Below are 24,168 nucleotides of genomic sequence, written 5' to 3' on the forward strand. Positions count from 1 at the left end.
TCCTAGATGGCAGGTAGTCCAATACCTGTTAAATATGTTAAAGTATATGTTAAATCCAATATATGTATACATATTTATACAGTTATCTTGCTGCACAAGAAACATCTGATTTAGAAAGAAAGAAAAAAACCTTGAGAAGGAAAACAAAAATGCAAGCAAACAACAACAGAAAGAGTGAAAATGCTATGTTGTAGTACACACTCATTTCCCATAGTTCTCTCTCTGGCTGTAGCTGATTCTTCTCATTACTGAACAATTGGTACTGGTTTGAATCATCTCATTGTTGGAGAGGGCCGCATTCATCAGAATTGATCATCATATAGTACTGTTGTTGAAGTATATAATGATCTTTTGGTCCTGCTTCATTTCACTCAGCATCAGTTCATGTAAGTCTCTCCAAGCCTCTCTGAAATCATCCTGTTGGTCATTTCTTACAGAACAATAATATTCCATAACCTTCATATACCACAGTTTATTCAGCCATTCTTCAATTAATGGGCATCCATTCAGTTTCACAAAGAGGGCTGCCACAAACATTTTTGTACATGTGGGTCCCTTTCCCTCCTTTAAGATTTCTTTGGGATATAAGCCCAGTAGTAACACTGCTGGGTCAAAGGTTATGCACAGTTTGATAACTTTTTGAGCACAGTTCCAAATTGCTCTCTAGAATGGTTGGAGCCATTCATTCACAATTCCACCAACAATGCATTAGTGTCCCAGTTTTCCCACATCCCCTCCAACATTCACCATTATCTTTTTCTGTCATTCTAGACAATCTGAGAGGTGTGTATAATGGTATCTCAGAGTTGTCTTAATTTGGATTTCTCTGATTAATAATGACTTGGTGCATCTTTTCATATGGCTAAAAATAGTTTCAATTTCTTCATCTGAAAATTGTCTGTTCATATCCTTTGACCATTTATCAATTGGAGAATGGCTTGATTTCTTATAAATTAGAGTCAATTCTCTATATATTTTGGAAATGAGGCCTTTATCAGAACCTTTGACTGTAAAAATGTTCTCCCAGTTTGTTGCTTCCCTTCTAATCTTGTCTGAATTAGTTTTGTTTATACAAAACCTTTTTAATTTAATATAATCCAAACTATTTTGTGCTCAGTAATGATTTCTAGTTCTTCTTTGATCACAAATTCCTTCCTCTTTCACAGTCTCAGAGGTAAATTATCCTATGTTGTTCTAATTTATATATAATATCATTCGTTATATCTAGATCATGAACCCATTTGGACCGTATCTTGGGATATGATGTTAAGTGTGGGCCAATGCCTAGTTTCTGTCACACTAATTTACAATTTTCCCAGCAGTTTTTGTTAAACAGTGAATTCTTATCCCAAAAACTGGGGTCGTTGGGTTTGTCAAACACTAGATTGCTATAGTTATTGTCTATTTTGTCCTTTGAACCTAATCTATTCCATTGATCCACTAGTCTATTTCTTAGCCAGTACCAAATGATTTTGATGACCGCTGCTTTATAATATCGTTTTATAGTTATAGTTTATAGTTTTAGGCTATCTTCATTTGATTTTTGTTTCATTAGTTCCCTTGAAAGACTTGACCTTTTGTTCTTCCATATGAATGTTGTTATTTTTTCTAGGTCATTAAAATAGTTTCTTGGGAGTTTGATTAGTATAGCACTAAATAAATAGATAAGTGAGTATTGTCATCTTTATTATATTCACTTGACCTATCCAAGAGCACTTGATATTTTTCCAATTGCTTATATCTGATTTTATTTGTGTGGAAAGTGTTTTATAGTTTTACTCATATGGTTCCTGATTTTCTTTTGGCAGATAGATTCCCAAATATTTTATACTGCCAGTTATTTTAAATGTAATTTCTCTTTGTATCTCTTGCTGTTGGATTTTATTAGTAATGTATAAAAATGCTGATGATTTATGTGGATTTATTTGTATCCTGCAACTTTGCTAAAGTTGTGGATTATTTACAATAGTTTTTTAGTTGATTCTCTGGGATCTTTATAAAAAGTTTGAAACCAAGTGTGTCTCTTCTCCTGAAAGTTCATTGGTCAAAGATACTTCTTATCTTACATTATTACAACATTCTTTGAAAACTTACTTTTTTAGTATTTCTGAGAAATTGAATTTTAAGTGTTCTGTGGAAACTTAACCCTAATTTGTCTCTCACATCAACTAAAATTACTCTGGATCTTCTTGATTGGCTAACAATAGACTAAGCCCCAGTTGATCATTTTTTGGGTCCTGATTGCATCAGGGTAATGTAAATAATAATAGAATACTTGAGAGTCTCCCTGCCCCAGGTCTACCTAGTTACCTATCTATCTATCTATCTATCTATCTATCTATCTATCTATCTATCTATCTATCTATCATCTATCTATCTATCTAATTTATCTATTTTTTGACTAGGTAAAAGAAGTCATATTCTGCTTCATGTCTTTCCTAGCCTTAATCACTGATTGGATATTGCTTCAGTCAAACTGAGACTTGTTAAAAATCCTTGGTTTAAAAAAGCCAAGGCCTCCCCTGCATCTAAGACCAGTCCAATTGTCCTAATCTATGTCTTGACACTGGACCCAGATAACTCTAGAGGAGATAGTGCAAACTGTTGACTTTGCTCACTCACTTAAATCCATTTCACTTTCATGTCATGGCATCACCTTTCTGAAGTCATGATCATCTTTGAGAATGAAGGACAAACAATATAAACTCCTAGCAATATATTTCTCCAAGATCTCCAGTGATCTCCTGATGGCCAAATCAACGACTTCTCAGAACTCAGTTTTCCTTGGCCTTTCTGTAGCATTTGGCACTCTTTTCTTCCTTTTCTTTTTGATAATTCCCTTGGCTTTTGTGAAACTACATTCTCATAATTCTCCTACTACTTCTCTGACTTTCCCTTTCTGGTTCACTGAATGTTAGAGTTTTTCTTTAATAATTTAAAATTTATACATTTATATATTAATCTATTATTTTATACTTACTATGATGTTATTAGTTTTATAACTTTAATAAATTTCATTTATTGATAACTTAAAGCTACATGAAGAAACCCCATATTTATCTTTGGAATTAAGCATTTGAATTTATAAGAATTTGTGTTTTTATCAGTATAGGGAACTCCTTGATCAAGAAGATCCCTCTATCTGTGTTAGCACTTTCTCTTTGATTTTTAACTTTGACTAATTTCCCAGAACACTGAAAAATTAAATGACTTGCCACAGCTATAGGGCACATGAGGCAGAATTTTATCTCTGCTCTTATTTGGTTCTGAAGCCAGTTCTCTAGCCACTTGCCCCTGCCCCCTCTCTAAAACAATAGAAATAATACAAAATGTTATGATTGTGAAAAGGAGAAGACTATCACTTTCTTTTTCTGGTTGGAAATAATCAAGAAATTTACCTGAAGATGGCATTTGAGCTTTGATTTTCCCTATCCCAGTCACCCAAGTACAGACCTCCCCCAAACTTAGTCCTTTCTCTCTTCTATGCTGCTCCCATGGCTTTAATGAAAACTCTCCATGAATGCCTTACAAATAAATACTTCAAAAAAGTCTGTCTTCTATCAAATTTGCTTTCTCATTTCATACTCTTTGCTGAATGGTCATTGATTCCTTTAGTTAACATATCTTCCAAAATTTAGTTTTGCTTGTCACACTAAGTTAAAATCAATTTTTTCCATATATTTCTTAGAAGATTTCATCTGGCTCTCTTTTTTATTTTTATGATATTTTGATCTTGAATTATGCTTATTTGGGTAATGTAATAATTCCCCTCCTCCATATCCATTACCACAGTGCCAGTAAATGTATATTGAATTTAATGGAACAGTGGTGACATCACAAGAAATTAGGAATTGGTGGGGGCAGGGGAGTGAATAATGAAAAATGATATGTTTAATTAGCAAGTCAGACAAGCACTAGACTAAGTCCTAGGGATAGCGAAAAAAGTAAAAAATAGTTTTTGTTCCAGGGATAGGCTGAAATCAACTCTTTAGTTAGAGCATTTGTGTTGTGATACAGGAACCACCTGCCAGTGGCTGCTGGAGGTCTAACTAAGACTTATAGAATGGATCTCTTCATGTGAGAGGATGATGACTGAGAGGCAATTGTGTTTTCTGACCTCTCCACTGAGAGGCGGTTGCATTGTCTGACCTCTCTCCTCTTCTCTCTGCCTCCAATTTATTTCATTCCCAATCCACAAGGAATACCTGCCTCAAAGGCTTCTTTGCAACTCCTTCAAGTTTATGATTCACAGCTATAGAGGCTTTCGGAGAATTAACCTGCCCCTTCAGTTAAGAAATTAAGCTTTGATTTATTGTTTTGTTGATTGTCTAGATTTAGCAAAGTGGTACTAATGAAAATTGGAGTTTATGAGGTATTCAAGGAGCATTAGTACTGGGTTGAGAGCTTGCCACGCCTTTTTCAAGTCTGCTCATCTGACTTTGATGTCTACCTTCACTCAACTCTCGTCTGTGGCTTTAAGAATCTGTAGCATGTGCAGCATCCACATTTGGGTAAAGCCATCTAAGCAAATGGCCTAAACCAGGTTAAGTATAGTTGAAAAAAAAAAAGATTTATTCAAGTTCCTGTAATCCTTTTGGGATAGCTTCTGGTTTTAGAATTTGTCTTCTAAGAATACTAAATAGGAAGACATGATACACATGATAATCAATCTTTGGGACTGATGAAGTATTTTAAAAGATTGTTATGATTTCTCTCCTTATAATTAAAAGTTAATGGAAATGAAAAATGAAATTGAAAATATAGCATCTTCCATGTTTGTGTGTGTGTGCCTGCATGTGTGTGTTTTGCCTTATGATAAATTACAATAAATTATCTTTAAAAGAGGAAATCCTGATGTGACAGACTAATGGAATTTAAACCAGCAATTATATATTTTAAGTCTTTTTAAGTGCAAGTATTGTTTAGGGACTGCTATATTCTATTATTATTGTATTATTTACATCCCAGACACATTTAATAAGTACCTTCTATCTTCAAGTTAATGAAAAAGGACCCTGCCCTCAAACAACTTATATTTTTCTAGGGATGCAACATACATACAAATAAGTAAATATAAGGATGTTTGAGATTCAGCATTGAAAAATGGGAGGGAGAAGAAGTGGAGAAATCAAGAAAGATCTCATGTAGGAATTAACTGAGCTGGGACTTAAAGGAAGTGAAAGATTACAAGAGCTAGAGGTGAGGAGTTAGTGCATTCCAGGTATAGGAAATGATAATTTTTATTATGTTGAATCTATTTTATTTTCACTCGTTATCTATTAATATTAGAACCAAAGTAAAAGGAACAAATTTTGTTTATAGAGGATATATTTAATTTTAATGGTTTGATGGACCCCTTGGCTAGACACTAATGAATGTGGTGGGAAATTCCTCCCCAAGTGGCATCAAATTAAATGGAAATTTAAAAAATCAATCCTGCATCTTTCATGCATTTTTCTTGTAATAAATTATCTTTATTATAGGTCCTTATACCTTTGTTCCATGGCTTCTCAGTTTTAAAAGAGGAAAAGCCCTAGAAGAAAAAGAAAATAAAATACTTGTCAAAGAAACTGGTTATTTTTTCATCTATGGCCAGGTATTTCTATGGATAATTTTATGTCCAACTTTGTATGTTGATGATTTTCCATCTCAATGCTTAAAAGACTGTATTTTTTTTTCAGGTTCTGTATACAGATACCACCTTTGCTATGGGACATCTTATACAGAGAAAAAAGGTCCATGTTTTTGGGGATGAACTGAGCTTGGTGACTTTGTTCCGGTGTATCCAAAATATGCCAACTACTATCCCTAATAATTCCTGTTATACAGCTGGTAAATGTTGGCTTTCAAACTTGATTATTGGGCATTAAAACAAAGAAATTCCATCAATAACAGCTAATGTCTAACAAGGATACTACATTGTGACGATTTGAAGGATATTTTTCCTTTTGGTAATCACATTTAATTTTAGGTATATTTATTGAGAGACAAAATGAGAATATGAAACTTGGCTTAAGTCATAATGTGGCATTAAAAATAAATTCTTTGAAATCTTTTTTTTAACTTCATATCTCATTTCCCAATCTTTCTCTTTCCAGAAAATAATAGTTCATAAGAATAAAAAAAGAGAGAACAAGTTTAACAAAAATTATTAGCATAACAAAAATTTCTGCCACCATATGTAGGGATCCATATTCATTGGCTCAAACTCTGCTAAGAAGGAAGTATCTTTTTAGGTTTCTTCTTTGGAGCTAAGCTTGGAAACTATAATTTCATGGCTCTCAATATCACATTTTTGTTAATGTTCTTTCCATTTGCTTTATTATTTTGTGTCTATTGATTTCTTGGTTCTATTTTTTTCCTTTTAACATCAGTTCATGTGTCTTCCTATGCTTCTCTAATTTATTATATTGATTTCTTCTCATAGGGAAGCAATTATTCTATTACATTCTTGTATTACAGATCAATCAATGTGGACCTATTTTGTTTCTCATTCTTTGCTACCAAAAATATATGATAAAAATATTTTGGCAATATATGGGATCCTGTTTATCATTGTCATCATTGAGTTATATACTGAAATCTCATGGGCAGTATAATCCCAAAATGCTTTCCAGAATGATTAGAGCAGATTATAACTTTACTAATAGTGTATTCTATGTGCTAGTCTTTTTCAACCCTGTTTAACATTAACTATAACCATCTTTTATTATCTTTGTCAGTTTGCTGGATATAAAGTGAAATTTACAACATTTCTTGGAAAGAACACAGCATATTTTTTAGCCAAATTCTTTTCGTAATTTTTGCCTTTTATAGAATCTCAGGGTTGGATCTAAGAGGTCAGTTAGTCTAATTCCTGTCTAAACAGTAGTCTCCTTAATAGCATTTGCAAAAAGGAGATGATTAAATACGGTTTTTAGAAAAGTCCTTATTTTATGCTCTGTTTTTTTTTTTATTGAAAGCTATTCATAATTGTTTTAATATGGCATTAGGAGTGAAAAAAATAAGCATTTATTAAGTGCCTAACATCTGCCAGCACTATGCTGTTTTGCAAATGTTTTTTCATCTGGTCTTCACAATAACTTTGTGAGGTGGGCACAATTATTATTTCCTTTTTATAGTTGAGAAAACTGAAGCACACAAATGTGAAGTGACTTCCCTAGGGTCATATACCTTGTAACTTGAGGCTGGATTTGAACTCAGATTTTCCTAAAAAAAGTTTGCTATTTCTTATTTTTATATAATAGTTACAAGATATATCACTTCCTTGCAGTACATTTTCTCTTAATAAAAAAAAATAGTTAAGCAAACCTCATCTGAAACCTATGGTTCTCTACTATAGCAATGAAAGGTGGGAGATTCTTTTGCTTGTATCTTTTCTGGATCAAGATTAACTATTGCAATTATCTAGCATTCTGTTTTGTTTGATTATTCTTGTCATTTTATATTTCTAAAGTCATGTAGATTTTCCCTGGTTCTGGTTCCTTATTTTCTTTGCTTCTATTCATATTTCATTATTTCTAGAAATTACTCATAATTGCTATTTTCTTATAATGCAATGATTCTATTTTATTACCGCTTCTTACTAGAATTTCTTTAGCTATTCCCCAATTATTGGGTAATCTACTTTGTTTCTCATTCTTTGCTTCCATTAAAAAGTGGTATAAAGGTGAATACTTTGCCATAAATGGAAACCTTTAACATTTAACATTTAAGGTGAATATCCATTTCAAACTTAATGTGTTTTTATGGTATATATAATATGAAGGCATAATTTTATTTTATTTTTTTTTTTACTAATACTTTGCTTTACCACTCTTTCTTTTTTTGTATTCTTTTTAAACTGAGAAAGAATTCCTTTACACTTGGAGTCAAGTTTCTGAATCAATGCCTTATAATATTAAACTGTTACCACTTAATTGTGTTCTTATTACAGGGATCTAGATCTCAACTAGGAGGAGATAAGTAGGTGAAAGAAGGGATTGAGAAGTAAACATTTGCAAATAGTCAATCCTTTAATACCATCTTTTCTTCCTTCCTCACTGCCATTACCTCTTCCCTAAAGATATTACCTTTTCTTTCCTAAACAAAGTTGGCATATCTACTTATACTAATTATAGATGGAAAGATTTCTAGTAGAGTCTGGAAAATTTAAGGATTAAAGATTATTCCTTAAAGCACTGAAAATAATGTAATCATATAATTTTTATAATTATTTTTATTTCTATTTGTTAAGATATTTTATAGCTAAATTGAAAAAAATTTCTTTCTGGATAATTTATTTAGTCTCACTCTGGTTGTCTTTTTTAAATTTAAATTTTAAAAATTATCAATGAAGTAATTTGGTAAAGATAATGAATGATGGGATTATTTATGAATTGTTGAGTAGAACTTTCAAGATGTGCACTTATCACTCTGGGTTGCTCTTCATCTTGAAAAAAATGGAAGGATTATCTTTTTAAAATTTGAAATTTATACAATGCATTAAAAACTAGCTTATTTATTTTTGAAGTTTGTAGCTCTCTGTTAATAATTTTTCCAAACGAATAGTACCTATTTTAATTTTACTTTAGACCCTAACTTTAAATCTGTCTGAATAACAAATAACTAATAATCAAATCCATTTCTGCTTCTGTTTAAAGTGTTTAATTCTCCTTTTTGCACATCCCCTTAAAGTTCTTCTAAATTGTTTTCCCAGGCATTGCAAAACTAGAAGAAGGGGATGAACTTCAACTTGCAATACCTCGGGAGAATGCCAAAATATCCCAGGATGGAGATGCCACTTTTTTTGGTGCACTGAAGCTGCTGTGACACACTCATTAGCACCATGTTTGGGGTTATTTCCTTCTCTTTTCTATACCTCCTGGGAGGATAGAGAAGGAGAACTACTAAAAAGGGGTTCCATTAGTCTTTTTCTATGAACCATTTGTCCTGGTTTGATGAACCCTGACCCAAACAGGAAACCCAACAGATAATCACACCCAAATTATAGTCATATGAATGATGACAATTTTAGTCCATTCTAATAGAGAGGGAATTAGAAATAATTTTTTTGACTTTGCTGGCATATTTTGTCTTTTGTCTCTGTCTTCATAATCAAGGAGGTCACAATTAACTTAAAAGAGACAATGAAGATTCATTCAAATGTCACACTCCATAGTTTCATAAAACAAGAGAAGGTGTTTACAAAATATGTTATTGATAAGAATAATATAGAAGTCATTTTTATGTTTATGTCCATTTGGCCAGTTTTTTCTTCATAATAGTCCATAAAATAAGACATTCCACAACAAAACTATAAATATGAAACAAAAATAAAAGGAAAATTTAAGGGGTTAACAATTATAATAATATATTATTAAACATTTTATCCAAAATATTATCTTAGCTGTATTAGAACTTTGACTTGTATCATGTTATGTTTATCTTTATATTTACTTTTCTGAATTACTTGATAACACACAAACTTCTCATAAGCAAACAAAAAATTAAGTATGAAGATATATCAAAGTCATCAGAGAAAATGAAAAGGAATTAATCTGATATATGAGTTTGAATAGACTTGAGGATATAAAGGAAGATAGAAGGTCCTGGTATGGTCATGGGACAAGAAGAGTTGGACACAACAAAAACTAAACAGAAAGCAATTTGATGTGTTGTTTGGTTATAAATCAAATCTAAAATTTGGATATATGTGCAACATGAACTTCATGAGTAATTATACTTCCAAACTCTATTGTTAGAAGTTGATACCCTATGACATCATTTCCTATAATTGTTTCAAATTGTTTCTATTGTAATTTATAAGTAAATAGCACTGAAAATTAGCCATCATAGCATTCTATCATGTACATGTCACGTGACAGTCTATAACTGAACTTTAATTGTGGAAATCTGGAAGTCAAACATATATCATGAGTTTTCTTTCATTAAAAAGAGTGTCTAACATTGGTGCAACTTTTTTTCTTATTTTACAGCATTCATTGCAAAGAACCAATTGAATTTGTTAAGTCCCCAAATGGGAAGATTACAAAAATAAGAAACATCATTTCCAACTATGCCTCATTTAAATTAATTTCTACTCCCCTTGTTTGAAGCTAAATTTTATAGTTTTTATTTGCAAATCAGTGCATTTCTCCTCACAACACATAATTTAAAAAGAGGAACCTTTGCTAAAACATGCCTAATGCCGAGTTCTTGGTTATATTTCTTATGTTGATAATTTGAATTAACTAAATAATTTAATTTTTTTATTCCCTATTTTCCTTATATACATGACAGTCTGGTCTATAACAAATATATTTGGTTTGTTTTCATGTGCCCTCAAATTAATTTTTCATCTTCACATTTATAAAATAATTCAAAATTCACATAAGTTCATACTCTAAATGAATCATAAAATCTGGATTTTTTTCTATATTTGAAAATCATTGAATTTAGTATTATACTTGAGAGAGGCAACATGACATATAATGGACAGAAGGATGGCCTAAGTCAGGAAAACCTGCATTCAAGTCCTTCCTCTGAAACATATTGTTTGTAAATAAGCCTAAGGGAAAAATCACTTACCCAGAAATTAACATAAGTATTATTATTGCGATTTTGCAGATGAGAGGAGCTCAGAACAATTGTGACTCCCCACAAATCATATAATTAATAGATTTCAGAGCCAGAACGTAGATTAATTCAAGTGCAGTGCTTCTTATTTGACATCCCTCTTCACATAACTGATCATGAACAACAAAAAATATTACAGTAAGATATAAGTAGGATGGAATAATAGAAAATTGGTCTCTGAGTTAGGGATCTGATTATTGACATATGTTGAGATGTTTGATCCTATCACAAGTCATTTAACTTTTTCTCATTCTTAACAACTCTAGTTTATTAAGTTATGGAACAATTCCATTTTTTTAATGGTTGAGGAAGTTTCCTTACTGGGGGTTCCTATACCAATGAAATTATTATATATGGACCAAAAATGAAAACTAAATTTGCAACTAAACAAAGATCTGGATAAAGGTCTTATTTTGTACAGTTCAAGAGAACATTAGAACCTCATAGTGGTTCTAATATATAATGATAAATATATACAGACAGATATCACACTCTAGAGTGTACATCCTTAAAAAAACAATTTGAACAAAATCTAATTGTAGAGAGAACAAATGACAGCATTAAACTTTTTTGTTTTGTTTTTAAATTCATTTTTCCAAGAGATTTTGAGTGTGGTTTAATTTGGCTTAATAATGTTGTGAAAAATAAACAGACAAATTAGCCCAATTTATCAAATTCTGTTTAATGGCCATTCTTTTAAAGTGCCTGCTATGTATAGTACATTATGTTAGCTGTTAGTGAGGAATAAATATAGAAGAAAGATTGAATCTGTTACTCTTTATTTCAGGAGGTAGATTTTGATTCAATAGGAGGGAGTGAAGTAAACAACTTCCTGGAAGTTTCCTCTCTTGGTTTAGTGAATCCCTTGTCACTAGAGATCATTAAGTGAAAAGAGAATAACCATTTATTGTTGTTAATAGGATTCCTGGCTTGGTTCGAAGTTGGATTAAATGACATAAATAAAGGTCCCTTCAAATCAAGTTTCTCTAATTATTTTAATAATAACTAGCATTTATATAATGACTACTATGTTTCAAGCATCATCCTAAACTCTTTAAAATATACATATTATCTCATTTGATCGCACAATAATTCTGTAAGATACTATTTTTATCCTATTTTAAAGTTGGGGAAACCATAGGAAATGATTTGCCCATTGACTGGCCATCTAAGATTATATTTGAACTCAGGTCTTCCTGACTCGAGGCCCAGTGCTCTATAATCCTTAAGTGCTTTTCTATTTTAAAGAAAATGCAAAGTTTATAATCTACTGTGGGGATATCACACACACACACATACACACACACACACACACACACACACACACAATAAAACAGGAACAAATTAAATGATGAAAGGTCTATGGAAGCATAAAAATCATTAAGAAATTAAAGGAGGGAGATACCAAAGAAGATTTCATGGAATTGAGCTTGAAAGGACAGGTAATTTAACAAGAGTAAGACATTCCAATCAAAGGGAATATCATAAGCTAGGCATAGAAATGGGAAATACACAGTATTTGAGGCTTAGTAGTTCTTTTAGGTTTCCTGAAAAATGGAGTACATGGAAAAGGGTAGTATGAATTAACTCTAGAAAGAGATTTGAGTTAAATTGAAGAAGGTCTTCAGTGTCAGAATCAGGAGTTTGAACTTACTTGAATTATTTTTGAGCTGAGAACTTCTTCCTAAATGTATCTATACAAAAGAAATGGTTTTGTTTGATATTCCATTGCACAACACATTTTCCCAAAATAGCTTATAATCCTGTCCTGACAAAATTCTGATTTATTAAGGTACTATATCATATACCTGCTCAGTGATAGACTAGAGAAGTTAATATAGTTTCCAGTAATATTTCATTTTATATAATGGAATAATAAACGTCCTTAGAAAATTTATTTAAATATCTTCAGGTTCTTGGAAGTAGAGATCATCTTTTTAATATAATTTCACATGTTAATAAAAGCATTCAAAATTGTTTTCATGATTCTAATTCTAATAAATAAAAATTTGCACTATTGACTTCATTGCTCTAGTGTCTTTTTGCTATAATAAAAATAATCATGTCAACTTCTATTTATATGCTGCTTTAAGTTTTACATAAAACTTTACTCACAATATTCTTTTGAGGTAGTAAACATAAGTATTATTAATGCCATTTTGCAAATCAGCAAACAAGTTTATAGAAGTAAATTTTTTTTCCACCACACAGCTAAGTGTTAGAATTAGGACTTTAAACCAGGTCATCTGATTCTAGATCCAGTTTTTCTGCCATAATATAACTCTTCAAATAATACTGATATTTAAGAATAAAACATATTAATCCAGTTTTAGGGCATGGACAGCACATGGACAGCACAGTTAGATAGAGGTCTTGTCATAGAAAAGAAAGACCTACTTGTAAGTCTCATATTTGACAGGTACTAATTGTGTGATCTTCAGCAACTGCCTTCACTTGACAATTCTGAAGCTGTAAATGCAGGACAATTGCAATTTTGCATTGGTAGAGAGATTTATACCTTATTTCCTCTCAAAGAAATTTCTATAGCCATAAAATCATAGGACTAACTCAAAAAGGGGAAAAAGAACTTATTTATTTTACTACCATAATTAATTTGTAAAGTTAGCCTTACTTTGTAATCAAACTTATCTTATAAACTTGTATCAGTGAATTTCCACAAAAAGTTTTTAAAATACAGTAATGAATTGTGATATTTGTTATTGATTTTTATATTAAACCTAGGATTGAAAATTTTTTGCTTTTTTTTTTTTTTTTTTTTAATTTCTAGGTCCAAGGATTAACACTTACTCTACCAACAACAACATTTGCCTCTTGAGGCAAGCAACAATTGTTATCTTTATTATCATTTAAAAAAAAGCACTATTAGAAATGTCTGACTGGTCACTCTTAGATTTCTTCATTATTGAGGACATTATGGAATGACAAAACCCAGTGGTGATCTGTTTGAGATGACTGAGTTTAATTAACAATACCAACAAAAAATTAGTTTGCACCTAGTTACAAATACAAATATAGGAACTATGTTAGGGGATACATAGCTTTGAACAAGTTATATTTTTTATTTTACTTTCCTCTTTGAAAAAAATCTCTAATAGAATGAAGTATTTCCACATACCAATGGCACTATAAATATGTAAAATACATTTACTTCTAAAGAGTTGAGACAATAAAGCCTATATTTGTTATTTTGGTGTTATTTTTATTTTTAGTCAATATAGTAATATGCTAATATAACTTACTTGGCATGGCTCTCTCCTAGATTTTTGGAGAAGATAGTAATTAGAAAATAAGACCAAAACAATCTTTGACCAAAATTAGGATAGGACAATTATGTCAGATCACCATGATGATGCTGAAAACGATATCCCAACAGGTGTGGTTTGTATTAATAAATTTCCCCCATCTATGAATCATTTGTTTTGGGGAACTGTTACCACATCTCCATTAATAGGAAGTTCTGGTTGTTTTCACTAGTCTTCCTTTCTATTTAATCCCACAGACATTCTATGTGCTGAAACACTTCTGGGTATTATAGAAACATGTGGAGGGCAGAGAGAAATAGGGTAATAAGGGAAAGAAATATGAAAAGTGAATCATTAATACTTCCTGGGTTTGTTTATATGTATGCAAATGTTTTCCACAACTTTCAAATCAATTGCAAACACAATACTAACTATATTAAATCTTCAGTAAAACCCACTTTGATACATAGGGGATAAAATAAATGATCAAGACACCAGAGTAAATAATTAGATACAGCCTAACATTATATATGCAATGTCTCCAAAACCCTATTTCTTTGCATATAGAGATAATTTTTTGAATTTCCATTCTGAAATGAATAGGCATCATAGTTTAATGGGAGGTTCACTAGCTCTAGGTTTGAAGATCTGAGTTCAAAAACTCTCTGTCCCCTATGTGAATTTGAACAACTTACACTTTCTAGACCCCAGTTTTCTCATCTATAAAGTAAAGGGTTTAGAATAAATGACCTAAGAAGCTATTTTCTTTAAGCATAGATCTGATTTTGTCACATTTCTGATAAATAAATCCCAGTAGCTCTCCATTATTCCATGACTTGTCTCCATGCCTTTGTATTACTTGTCCCTTAGAATGCCCTCCTTCCTTATCTCTATGAATTTTTAATTTGTTTTACATATTCTGCTGAAATTCCACCTTCTAGGACTTCTGGCCAAGATGGCGGCGTGGAGGAAGACAGCTGCTTGAGCTCCGAATTTTCTCTCAGAATTTAATTCAAGCTTTGGAATTAATGCTTGACCGGAAAAGCAACCCACAAATAATCACCAACAGAAGATATTCTTGAAATTCACCAGAAAAGGTCTGTGTTTGCTCAGGGGAGGGGACGAACAGACTGGGCACAGGCTGAGGACAAACAAGAGTGAGGCAGACAACTCACACTCCTCAGACCAGAGGGGGCAGGAGTGCAATCTCTGCATTTCTGCTGAATGACCTTTACCCCAGTGTGAATATTCCTCTTGGCAGCAAGCCAGGATCATCAGAGAAAGTGTAAACACTGGGTAAAGAATAAAACCCAGAAAGCTATCTTCTCTCGGAACCGACCACCCTGACTCCCACCCAGAGTGACTCAGTGCGTTCTTAGAGCCTCAGAGCCCAGACTCAGCACAGGCATCGATGTCCTATTAGTGCCTCGCTACTTTCTCCTGCAGTCTGTAGAAGAAGCCCGGTTTTCTTCGATTCCCACTCTGACAAAATGAACAAAAAATTTAAAATGGCTCTAACCATTGACAGCTTTTGTATGGAGAGAGAGCAGACTTCAAACCCTAAGGAGACTAAAAGCAGATTGTCTCCAGAGGAATCCCCTCAACACACAATGCTCTCATAGAGGAAATCAAAAAGGCTCTCACAAGAGAGTTAGAAGAGAAATGGGAAAGGGAAAGGGAAGCTTGGCAAGAGAGTCTGGAGAAGTCATCAAGGGTGGATAAAGAGATCAAATCATTGAGAAATAAAATTAGTGAATTGGAAAAAGAAAACAGCTCTCTAAAAAATAAAATTGATGAAATGGAAAAAAAATCCATAGAAGATAAAAACTCAATTGGACAATTACAAAAAGATATAAAAAAAGTAAGTGAAGAAAATACATCATTGAAAATTAGACTCGAACAAGTAGAAATGAATGACTCAAGGAGAAACCAAGAAGTAGTCAAGCAAAACCAGAAAAACAAAAAAATTGAAAAGAATGTCAAGTACCTTATTGGAAAGACAACAGACCTGGAAAACAGATCCAGGAGAGACAATTTGAGAATAATCGGACTCCCTGAAAAATGTGAAGAAAAAAAGAGCCTGGACACTATTTTCAAGGAAATTATCAAAGAGAACTGCTCAGATGTTTTAGAAACAGAGGGTAAAATAGACATTGAAAAAAATTAATCAATCACCTACTGAAAGGGACCCTAAAATCAAAACGCAAGATATATAGTGGCCAAGTTCAAGAACCATCAGACAAAGGAAAAAATATTGGAAGCTGTTAGAAAAAAGCAATTCAGATATGGAGGAGCCACAATAAGGATAACCCAGGATCTAGCAGTGTCCACATTAAAGGAATGAAGGGCCTGGAATATGATATTCCAAAAAGCTAAGGAACTTGGTATGCAGTCAAGAATAACTTACCCAGCAAAAATGAGCATCCCTTTCCAGGGGAGAAGATGGACATTTAATGAAATAAATGAATTCCATCTATTCTTGATGAAAAAACCGGATCTACACAAAATGTTCAATCTTCAAATACAGAACTTAAGAAATTTCTAAAAAGGTAAAAGCAATCTTGAGAACTATATTTCTGCCATAAAGATATGTAAAGAACACATGTATAATTTGTCCTAGAAACCAGAGGTGGAAAGGAAATTATATCATAAAAAAGGGTAAAGTGGTGGTACTATATCTCATGAAGAGGCAAAGGTAATCTGAGAAAGAAAGGAGGGGGATGCATATAGTGTGTATCAATAGACATATTCGATTTATGGTGAAACTTGTTCCACTTCACTGAAAAGTGGGAGGGAAGGAGTAAGCTAAGGGGGAGGGAATACAGAAATTGTGAGGAAAAGGGGTAAAATAGGGGGAGGAACTTTAAGGTGGCGGAGGGATACTAAAAAGGGAGGGCTGTGAAAAGCAAATGGTGCTCACAAGTGTAATACTAGGGAGGGAGGTAAGAGGGAAGGAAAGGAGAAAAGCATAAGCAGGGATTAACAGGATTGCAAGCAATATAGAATTAGTCATTCTAACCATAAATGTGAATGGGGTAAACTCCCCCATAAAGAGGAATCAGTTAGCAGACTGGATTAAAAGCCAGAAATATGTTGTTTACAGGAAACACACCTGAAACAGGGTGATACATTCAGAATAAAAGCAAAAGGATGGAGCAAAATTTACTATGCTTCAGGTGAAGCCAAAAAAGTAGGGTAGCCATCCTCATCTCAGATCAAGCAAAAACAAAAATTAATCTAATTAAAAGAGATAAGGAAGGACATTATATCTTTCTAAAGAGTAGCATAGATAATGAAGCAGTATCAATATTAAACATATACGCACCAAGTACATCTAAATTCTTAAAGAGAAATTAAGAAAGCTGCAAGAAAAAATAGATAGCAAAACTATAATACTGGGAGATCTCAACCTTGCACTCTCAGAATTAGATAAATCAAATCACAAAATAAATAAGAAAGAAGTCAAAAAGGTAAATAGAATACTAGAAAAGTTTAATATAATAGATCTTTGGCAAAATCTAAATGGAGACAGAAAGGAGTACACTTTCTTCTCAGAAGTTCATGGAACCTATACAAAAATTTGATCATATACTAGGACATAAAAACCTCAAAATCAAATGCAGTAAGGCAGAAATAGTAAATGCATCCTTTTTAGACCACAATGCAATGAAAATTACATTCAATAAAAAGCCAGGGGAAAATAGACCAAAAAATAATTAGAAACTAAATAATCTCATACTAAAGAATGATTGGGTGAAACAGCAAATCATAGACATAATAACTTCACCCAAGAAAATGACAATAATGAGACATCATACCAAAATGTGTGGGATACAGCCAAAGCAATAATGAGGGGAAGTTTTATATCTCTAGAGGCCTACTTGCATAAAATAGAGAAAAAGAAGGTCAATGAATTGGGCTTACAACTAAAAATGCTAGAAAAGGAACAAAGTAAAAACCCCCAGACAAATATTAAACTCGAAATTCTAAAATTAAAAGGTGAGATTAATAAAATTGAAATTAAAAAAAAATTATTGATTTAATTAATAAAACTAAGAGTTGGTTCTATGAAAAAACCAATAAAATAGACAAACCCTTAATAAATCTGATTTTAAAAAAAAGGAAAGAGGAAAAGCAAATTGTTAGTCTTAAAAATGAAAAGGGAGAACTCACCACTAATGAAGAGGAAATTAGAACAATAGTTAGGAGCTATTTTGCCCAACTTTATGGCCAAAAATTTGATAACTTAAATGAAATGGAAGAATACCTTCAAAAATATAGCTTGCCCACATTAACAGAGGAAGAAGTAAATAGTCCCATTTCAGAAAAAGAAGTAGAACAAGCTATTAATCAACTCCTTAAGAAAAAATCCCCAGGACCAAATGGATTTACATGTGAATTCTACCAAACATTTAAAGAACAACTAACTCCAATGCTATATAAACTATTTGAAAAAATAGGGATTGAAGGAGTCCTACCAAATTCCTTTTATGACACAGACATGGTACTGACATCTAAACCAGGTAGATTGAAAACAGAGAAAGAAAATTATAGACCAATCTCCCTAATGAATATTGATGCTAAAATCTTAAATAAAATATTAGCAAAAAGACTTCAGAAAATCATCCCCAGGATAATACACTATGGCCAAGTGGGATTTTTACCAGGAATTCAGGGCTAGTTCAATATTAGGAAAACTATTAGCATAATTGACTATATCAGTAACCAAATTAACAAAAAACATATTATCATCTCAATAGATGCAGAAAAAGCATTTGATAAAATCCAACATCCATTCCTACTAAAAACACTTGAGAGTATAGGAATAAATGGACTATTCCTTAAAATAATAAGGAGCATATATTTAAAACCGTCAGTAAATATCATATGTAATGGCGATAAACTGGAACCTTTCCCAGTAAGATCAGGAGTGAAACAAGGTTGGCCACTATCACCATTACTATTCAATATTGTACTAGAAACACTTGCCTCGGCAATAAGAGCCAAGAAAGAGATTCAAGGAATTAGACTAGGTAATGAGGAAATCAAACTATCACTCTTTGCAGATGATATGATGGTATATGTAGAGAACCCCAAAGACTCTGCTAATAAAGTATTAGAAATAATTCAGAACTTTAGCAAAAGTTGCAGGATACAAAATAAATCCACTTAAGTCCTCAGCATTTTTATACATTACCAACTCAATCCAACAGCAAGAGATACAAAGAGAAATTCCATTCAAAATAACAGTCGATAGTATAAAATATTTGGGAATACATCTACCAAAGGAAAATCAGGAATTATATGAGCAAAATTACAAAACACTTGCCACAAAAATAAAGTCAGATTTAAATAATTGGAAAGACATTCAGTGCTCTTGGATAGGCTGAGTGAATATAATCAAGATGACAATACTCCCTAAACTAATCTATTTATTTAGTGCTATACAAATTAGACTCCCAAGAAACTATTTTAATGACCTAGAAAAAATAACAACAAAATTCATATGGAAGAACAAAAGGTCGAGAATTTCAAGGGAAGTAATGAAAAAAAAATCAAATGAAGTTGGCCTAGCTGTACCTGATCTAGAACTATATTATAAAGCAACAGTCACCAAAACCATTTGGTATTGGCTAAGAAATAGTCTAGTTGATCAGTGGAATAGGTTAGGTTCACAGGGCAAGATAGTGAATAAAAATAGCAATCTAGTGTTTGACAAACCCAAAGATCCCAACTTTTGGGATAAGAATTCATTATTTGACAAAAACTGCTGGGAAAACTGGAAATTAGTATGGCAGAAACTAGGCATGGATCCACATTTAACACCACATACTAAGAGAAGATCAAAATGGGTCCATGATTTAGGCATAAAGAATGAGATCATAAATAAATTAGAGAAACATAGGATAATTTACCTCTCAGACTTGTGGAGGAGGAAGGAATTTGTGACCAAAGGAGAACTAGAGATCATTATTGATCAAAAAATAAAAAAATTTGATTACATCAAATTAAAAAGCTTTTGTACAAAAAAACCTAATGCAAACAAGATTAGAAGGGAAGGTAACAAATTGGGAAAACATTTCTACAGTTAAAGGCTCTGATAAAGGCCTCATCCTCAAAATATACAGAGAATTGACTCTAATTTATAAGAAATCAAGCCATTTTCCAATTGATAAATGGTCAAAGGATATGAACAATTTTCAGATGATGAAATAGAAACTATTTCCACTCATATGAAAGAGTATTCCAAATCACTGTTGATCAGAGAAATGCAAATTAAGACAGACAACTCTGAGATACCACTACACACTTGTGAGATTGGCTAAGATGACAGGAACAAATAATGATGAATGTAGGAGGGGCTGTGGGAAAACTGGGACACTGATGCATTGTTGGTGGAGTTGTGAAAGAATCCAACCATTCTGGAGAGCAATGTGGAATTATGTCCAAAAAGTTATCAAACTGTGCATACTCTTTGATCCAGCAGTTCTACTACTGGGCTTATATCCCAAGGAAATACTAAAGAAGGGAAAGCGACCTGTATGTGCCAAAATGTTTGTGGCAGCCCTTTTTGTAGTGGTTAGAAACTGGAAAATGAATGGATGACCATCAATTGGAGAATGGTTGGGTAAATTATGGTATATGAATGTTATGGAATATTATTGTTCTGTAAGAAATGACCAGCAGGATGAATACAGAGAGGCTTGGAGAGACTAACATCAACTGATGCTGAGTGAAATGAGCAGAACAAGGAGATCATTATACACTTAAACAACAATACTATACGAGGATGTATTCTGATGGAAATGGATATCTTCAACATGGAGAAGAGCTAATCCAATTCTAATTGATCAATAATGGACAGAATCAGCTACATCCAGAGAAGGAACACTGGGAAATGAGTGTAAACTGTTAGCATTTTTTTGTTTTTCTCCCCAGGTTATTTTTACCTTCCGATTCCAATTCTTCCTTTGCAACAATAACAACAACAACAAAATTCGGTTCTGCACATATACCTAGGATATACTATAATATATTTAATATGTATGGGAATGCCTGCCATCTAGGGGAGGGAGTGGAGGGAAGGAGGGGAAAATTCAGAACAGAAGGGAGTATAAAGGATAATGTTGTAAAAAATTACCTATGCATATGTACTGTCAAAAAATGTTATAATTATAAAATTAATTAAAAAAAAGAAATTCCACCTTCTACATGAAGTCATTTCTGACCTCTCACTGTGCTTTCTCCTTCCCCTGCACCCAATTGTATTCTCTTTTGTATTTATTTATATATATATATATATATACATTTATATATATATATATATATATATATATATATATATATTTGTGTGTATGTGTGTGTGTGTTCATGTTGTTTCCTCAAGGATAGAACTTTTTATTTGTTTATCCGTCTTTTTCTTTTTGTATCCTCAGTGTCTAGTACAGTATTTGGCACACAACCAGTGCTTAATAAATGTTTATTAGTTACTTAGATATCTCCCATACATAAATTTATGATCCTCTCTAATTTTTTCTCTTTATTTTCTTGGTGACATTATCAGTTCACAACAATTTAATTAGCATCTCTATCATCGTTAATATCCAGTACATGTTATGTACACATAACTAGAAAATAAGAATATGGGAAATTGGGACAAGTAATGTAATGACATTTAAACATATATGATTGAATATTGTTGTTCTTTCTGGTTCAACAAATTGGGACACAATAATGTGGCATCTCAGTATGGCCCTTTATTAGTTTGTAGATCCCAGGGAATAAAGACAATTTCTTTTCTTAAGGTTTTTCAGTGCCAAGAAAAAAATTTGACTTACAAAAAGGTAAAAAAACTACTGTGGATGAGAGGAGGAGTGAACCCATCCATCACCTATCAGCAGATAGGTTATTTGAGCTTGGCATCCATTCAGTTAACAGGGCCTCATTCCCTGAAATGAAGATTAAAATAAATGTTAAGGAGTGTATTAAGCAGAGAAAAATCACAACAGGACAGCATGCTAGGCAGGTATCTAGAAAGGCAGGAAGGACTTTGTCTCATAATGAGGGGGATGAGTGTGGTCCAGAGAAATACTCCCTGCTGGCAGATTCTCTACAGCACAGCTCAGTTCAGATATCACTCTTATCTACTCCAATACCCTCAATGTGCTTTGCAAGCTATTATAATTGTTTATTTGTTTTACTGGATCTGTGATTTCATTATAATAAGGAACTCCTAGTTAGGAAATTCCCTCTGCCAATATGGGTCAACATGTACTCTGTATTTCATGGTTTGGGATATGTAGAGTCACAACAGACTCTCCTCTCAGAAATGAGATATGAACTCAAATTTCCATCATGTCACCCTTATTAAATTTTGATTATACAGTTATAGTAGCTCAATTCTTAACTGTGGACAAATCTAACAGTGAAAGGAGACATTTGAATGTTCATATCAGTATATGAGGTAGAACTCTTGGTTATTTTTCATCCTTCCACCCCAATGATCATATCCTTATTGGGGGAGGATAAAGAAGGGTAGTTCATCCATCTGATTACCTTCATATGGGTAGATTCAAGAAAGTTGCTGTTGCTTTGACATGAAATTTGATATTCAAATAGAAACTGCTAATGACAATAAAGAGGAAAAATCTTTGATGTCGTCCCTAACCACAGGTCTTGACTCAGAGCTCATCAGCTTCTGCATTGACTTCCTTCCTTCTTTTCATTTTTTCCTCTTTTATTGTGCGTATGAAGCTAAAGAGAATGTGGCCAGCTGATTACTGCTTCTGTTGCTGAATAACCCCTTATGCAACTCACAAATGGTGCCAGGGATAATTTCGGGGCTTGTACGGCAGCAACAATATCGGCCAATGAACAGGTTTTCCTGAGTCAATATTGAGATATACCCTTCAGGGCTGTAGTTGCTGAGATAACATTTCTTTTTTTTTTTTTTTAATTTTATAATTTTTTTGACATTATATATGCATGAGTAATTTTTTTTATAACATTATCCCTTGTATTCATTTTTCCAAATTATCCCCTCCCTCCCTCTACTCCCTCCCCCTGATGACAGGCAATCCCATATATTTTACATGTGTTACAATATAACCTAGATACAATATATGTGTTTAGATACCATTTTCTTGTTGCACATTAAGTATTAGATTCCGAAGGTATAAGTAACCTGGGTAGATAGACAGTAGTTCTAACAGTTTACATTCACTTCCCAGTGTTCCTTCTCTGGGTGTAGTTGTTTTTGTCCATCATTGATCAACTGGAAGTGAGTTGGATCTTCTTTATGTTGAAGATATCCACTTCCATCAGAATACCTCTTCATACAACATTGAAGTGTACAGTGATCTTCTGATTCTATTCATTTCACTCAGCATCAGTTGATGTAAGTCTGAGATAACATTTCTAAAGGAATAACCAACTGTGATGTCTAGACAGCCCATCATTAATGAGTTTGGAGACTTTCTTGTTCCATACACTTTCACATAGCCTTTGAAGCTTAGTCTTTAAGACACTTGAAATTCCACTGAATTGTTGTTTTTGTATCTATCATCTTTAATCAGTACCCAGCAAACATGTGCATAAAGAGGAGGAGATCAGAAATAAAATACATACTTAGGAATAGCTTTCTTGTCATTTTAATTAATCACACTTAATGGGGCCTCTAAACATAGCTTTATATGCATAAGCCTGGATGTGTGTATGATAATCTTTATAATTTACATATGTATTTAAGTTGTGGTTCCTAGAACACATTTAGTAGTTTCACATAATAGGTGCAATCTGTGGCTGCTGGAATGGAATTTAATTACCTGGAAAATTCAGTATCTTAATGATGCTACATTAGAGGGATTACCATTTGTATTACCCTTTATGGAATGTAATTTCTGGCTTGTTAATTTACAAAATAATCATTTTTTTCTTCCAGTTTTTTTTTAAAAAGCAGTGCTTTGTTAGCAAAAATTTAAAGGTATTTCTGTCACTTTAAGGTAAAAATAATGATTGTAAAATCTCTTCCAGCAGAGTTATCAGTAAGGAGTTTGATTCATATTAAAGATGTTTTTCATTTCTGAAGTCTGGAGTCTTTATAGACTGATTGCTTTTTCCATGAAATATGCCCAAAATGCAGACACTGTAATTTGTTTGGTAGAGAAAGACTGATTAAATAGGCAGCCTGATTCTGTATTTCCAGATGATTATTTATATGTAGCATTAAAGTAGGTATGGGAAGGGGATGATTTTGTAGAAAATTTTATAATAATCTTTAAGATCACCT

General features: G+C 32.6%; 1 protein-coding gene across 1 annotated transcript in view; it reads left to right on the forward strand.

Annotated features, from left to right (window-relative positions):
* Positions 1 to 12,190, forward strand: part of TNFSF13B (TNF superfamily member 13b) — a 57,202-nt gene extending 45,012 nt beyond the window's left edge. The window contains exons 4-6 of the mRNA XM_074299514.1: positions 5,484 to 5,596; positions 5,682 to 5,832; positions 8,699 to 12,190. Coding sequence (XP_074155615.1) covers positions 5,484 to 5,596; positions 5,682 to 5,832; positions 8,699 to 8,811 — 377 coding nt within the window. The 3' untranslated portion in view covers positions 8,812 to 12,190. The remainder of the gene's footprint in view (positions 1 to 5,483; positions 5,597 to 5,681; positions 5,833 to 8,698) is intronic.
* The last annotated feature ends 11,978 nt before the right edge of the window (positions 12,191 to 24,168 follow it).

Source organism: Sminthopsis crassicaudata, chromosome 3 (genome assembly GCF_048593235.1).
Source record: "Sminthopsis crassicaudata isolate SCR6 chromosome 3, ASM4859323v1, whole genome shotgun sequence".
Classification (NCBI taxonomy): Eukaryota; Metazoa; Chordata; class Mammalia; order Dasyuromorphia; family Dasyuridae; genus Sminthopsis; species Sminthopsis crassicaudata.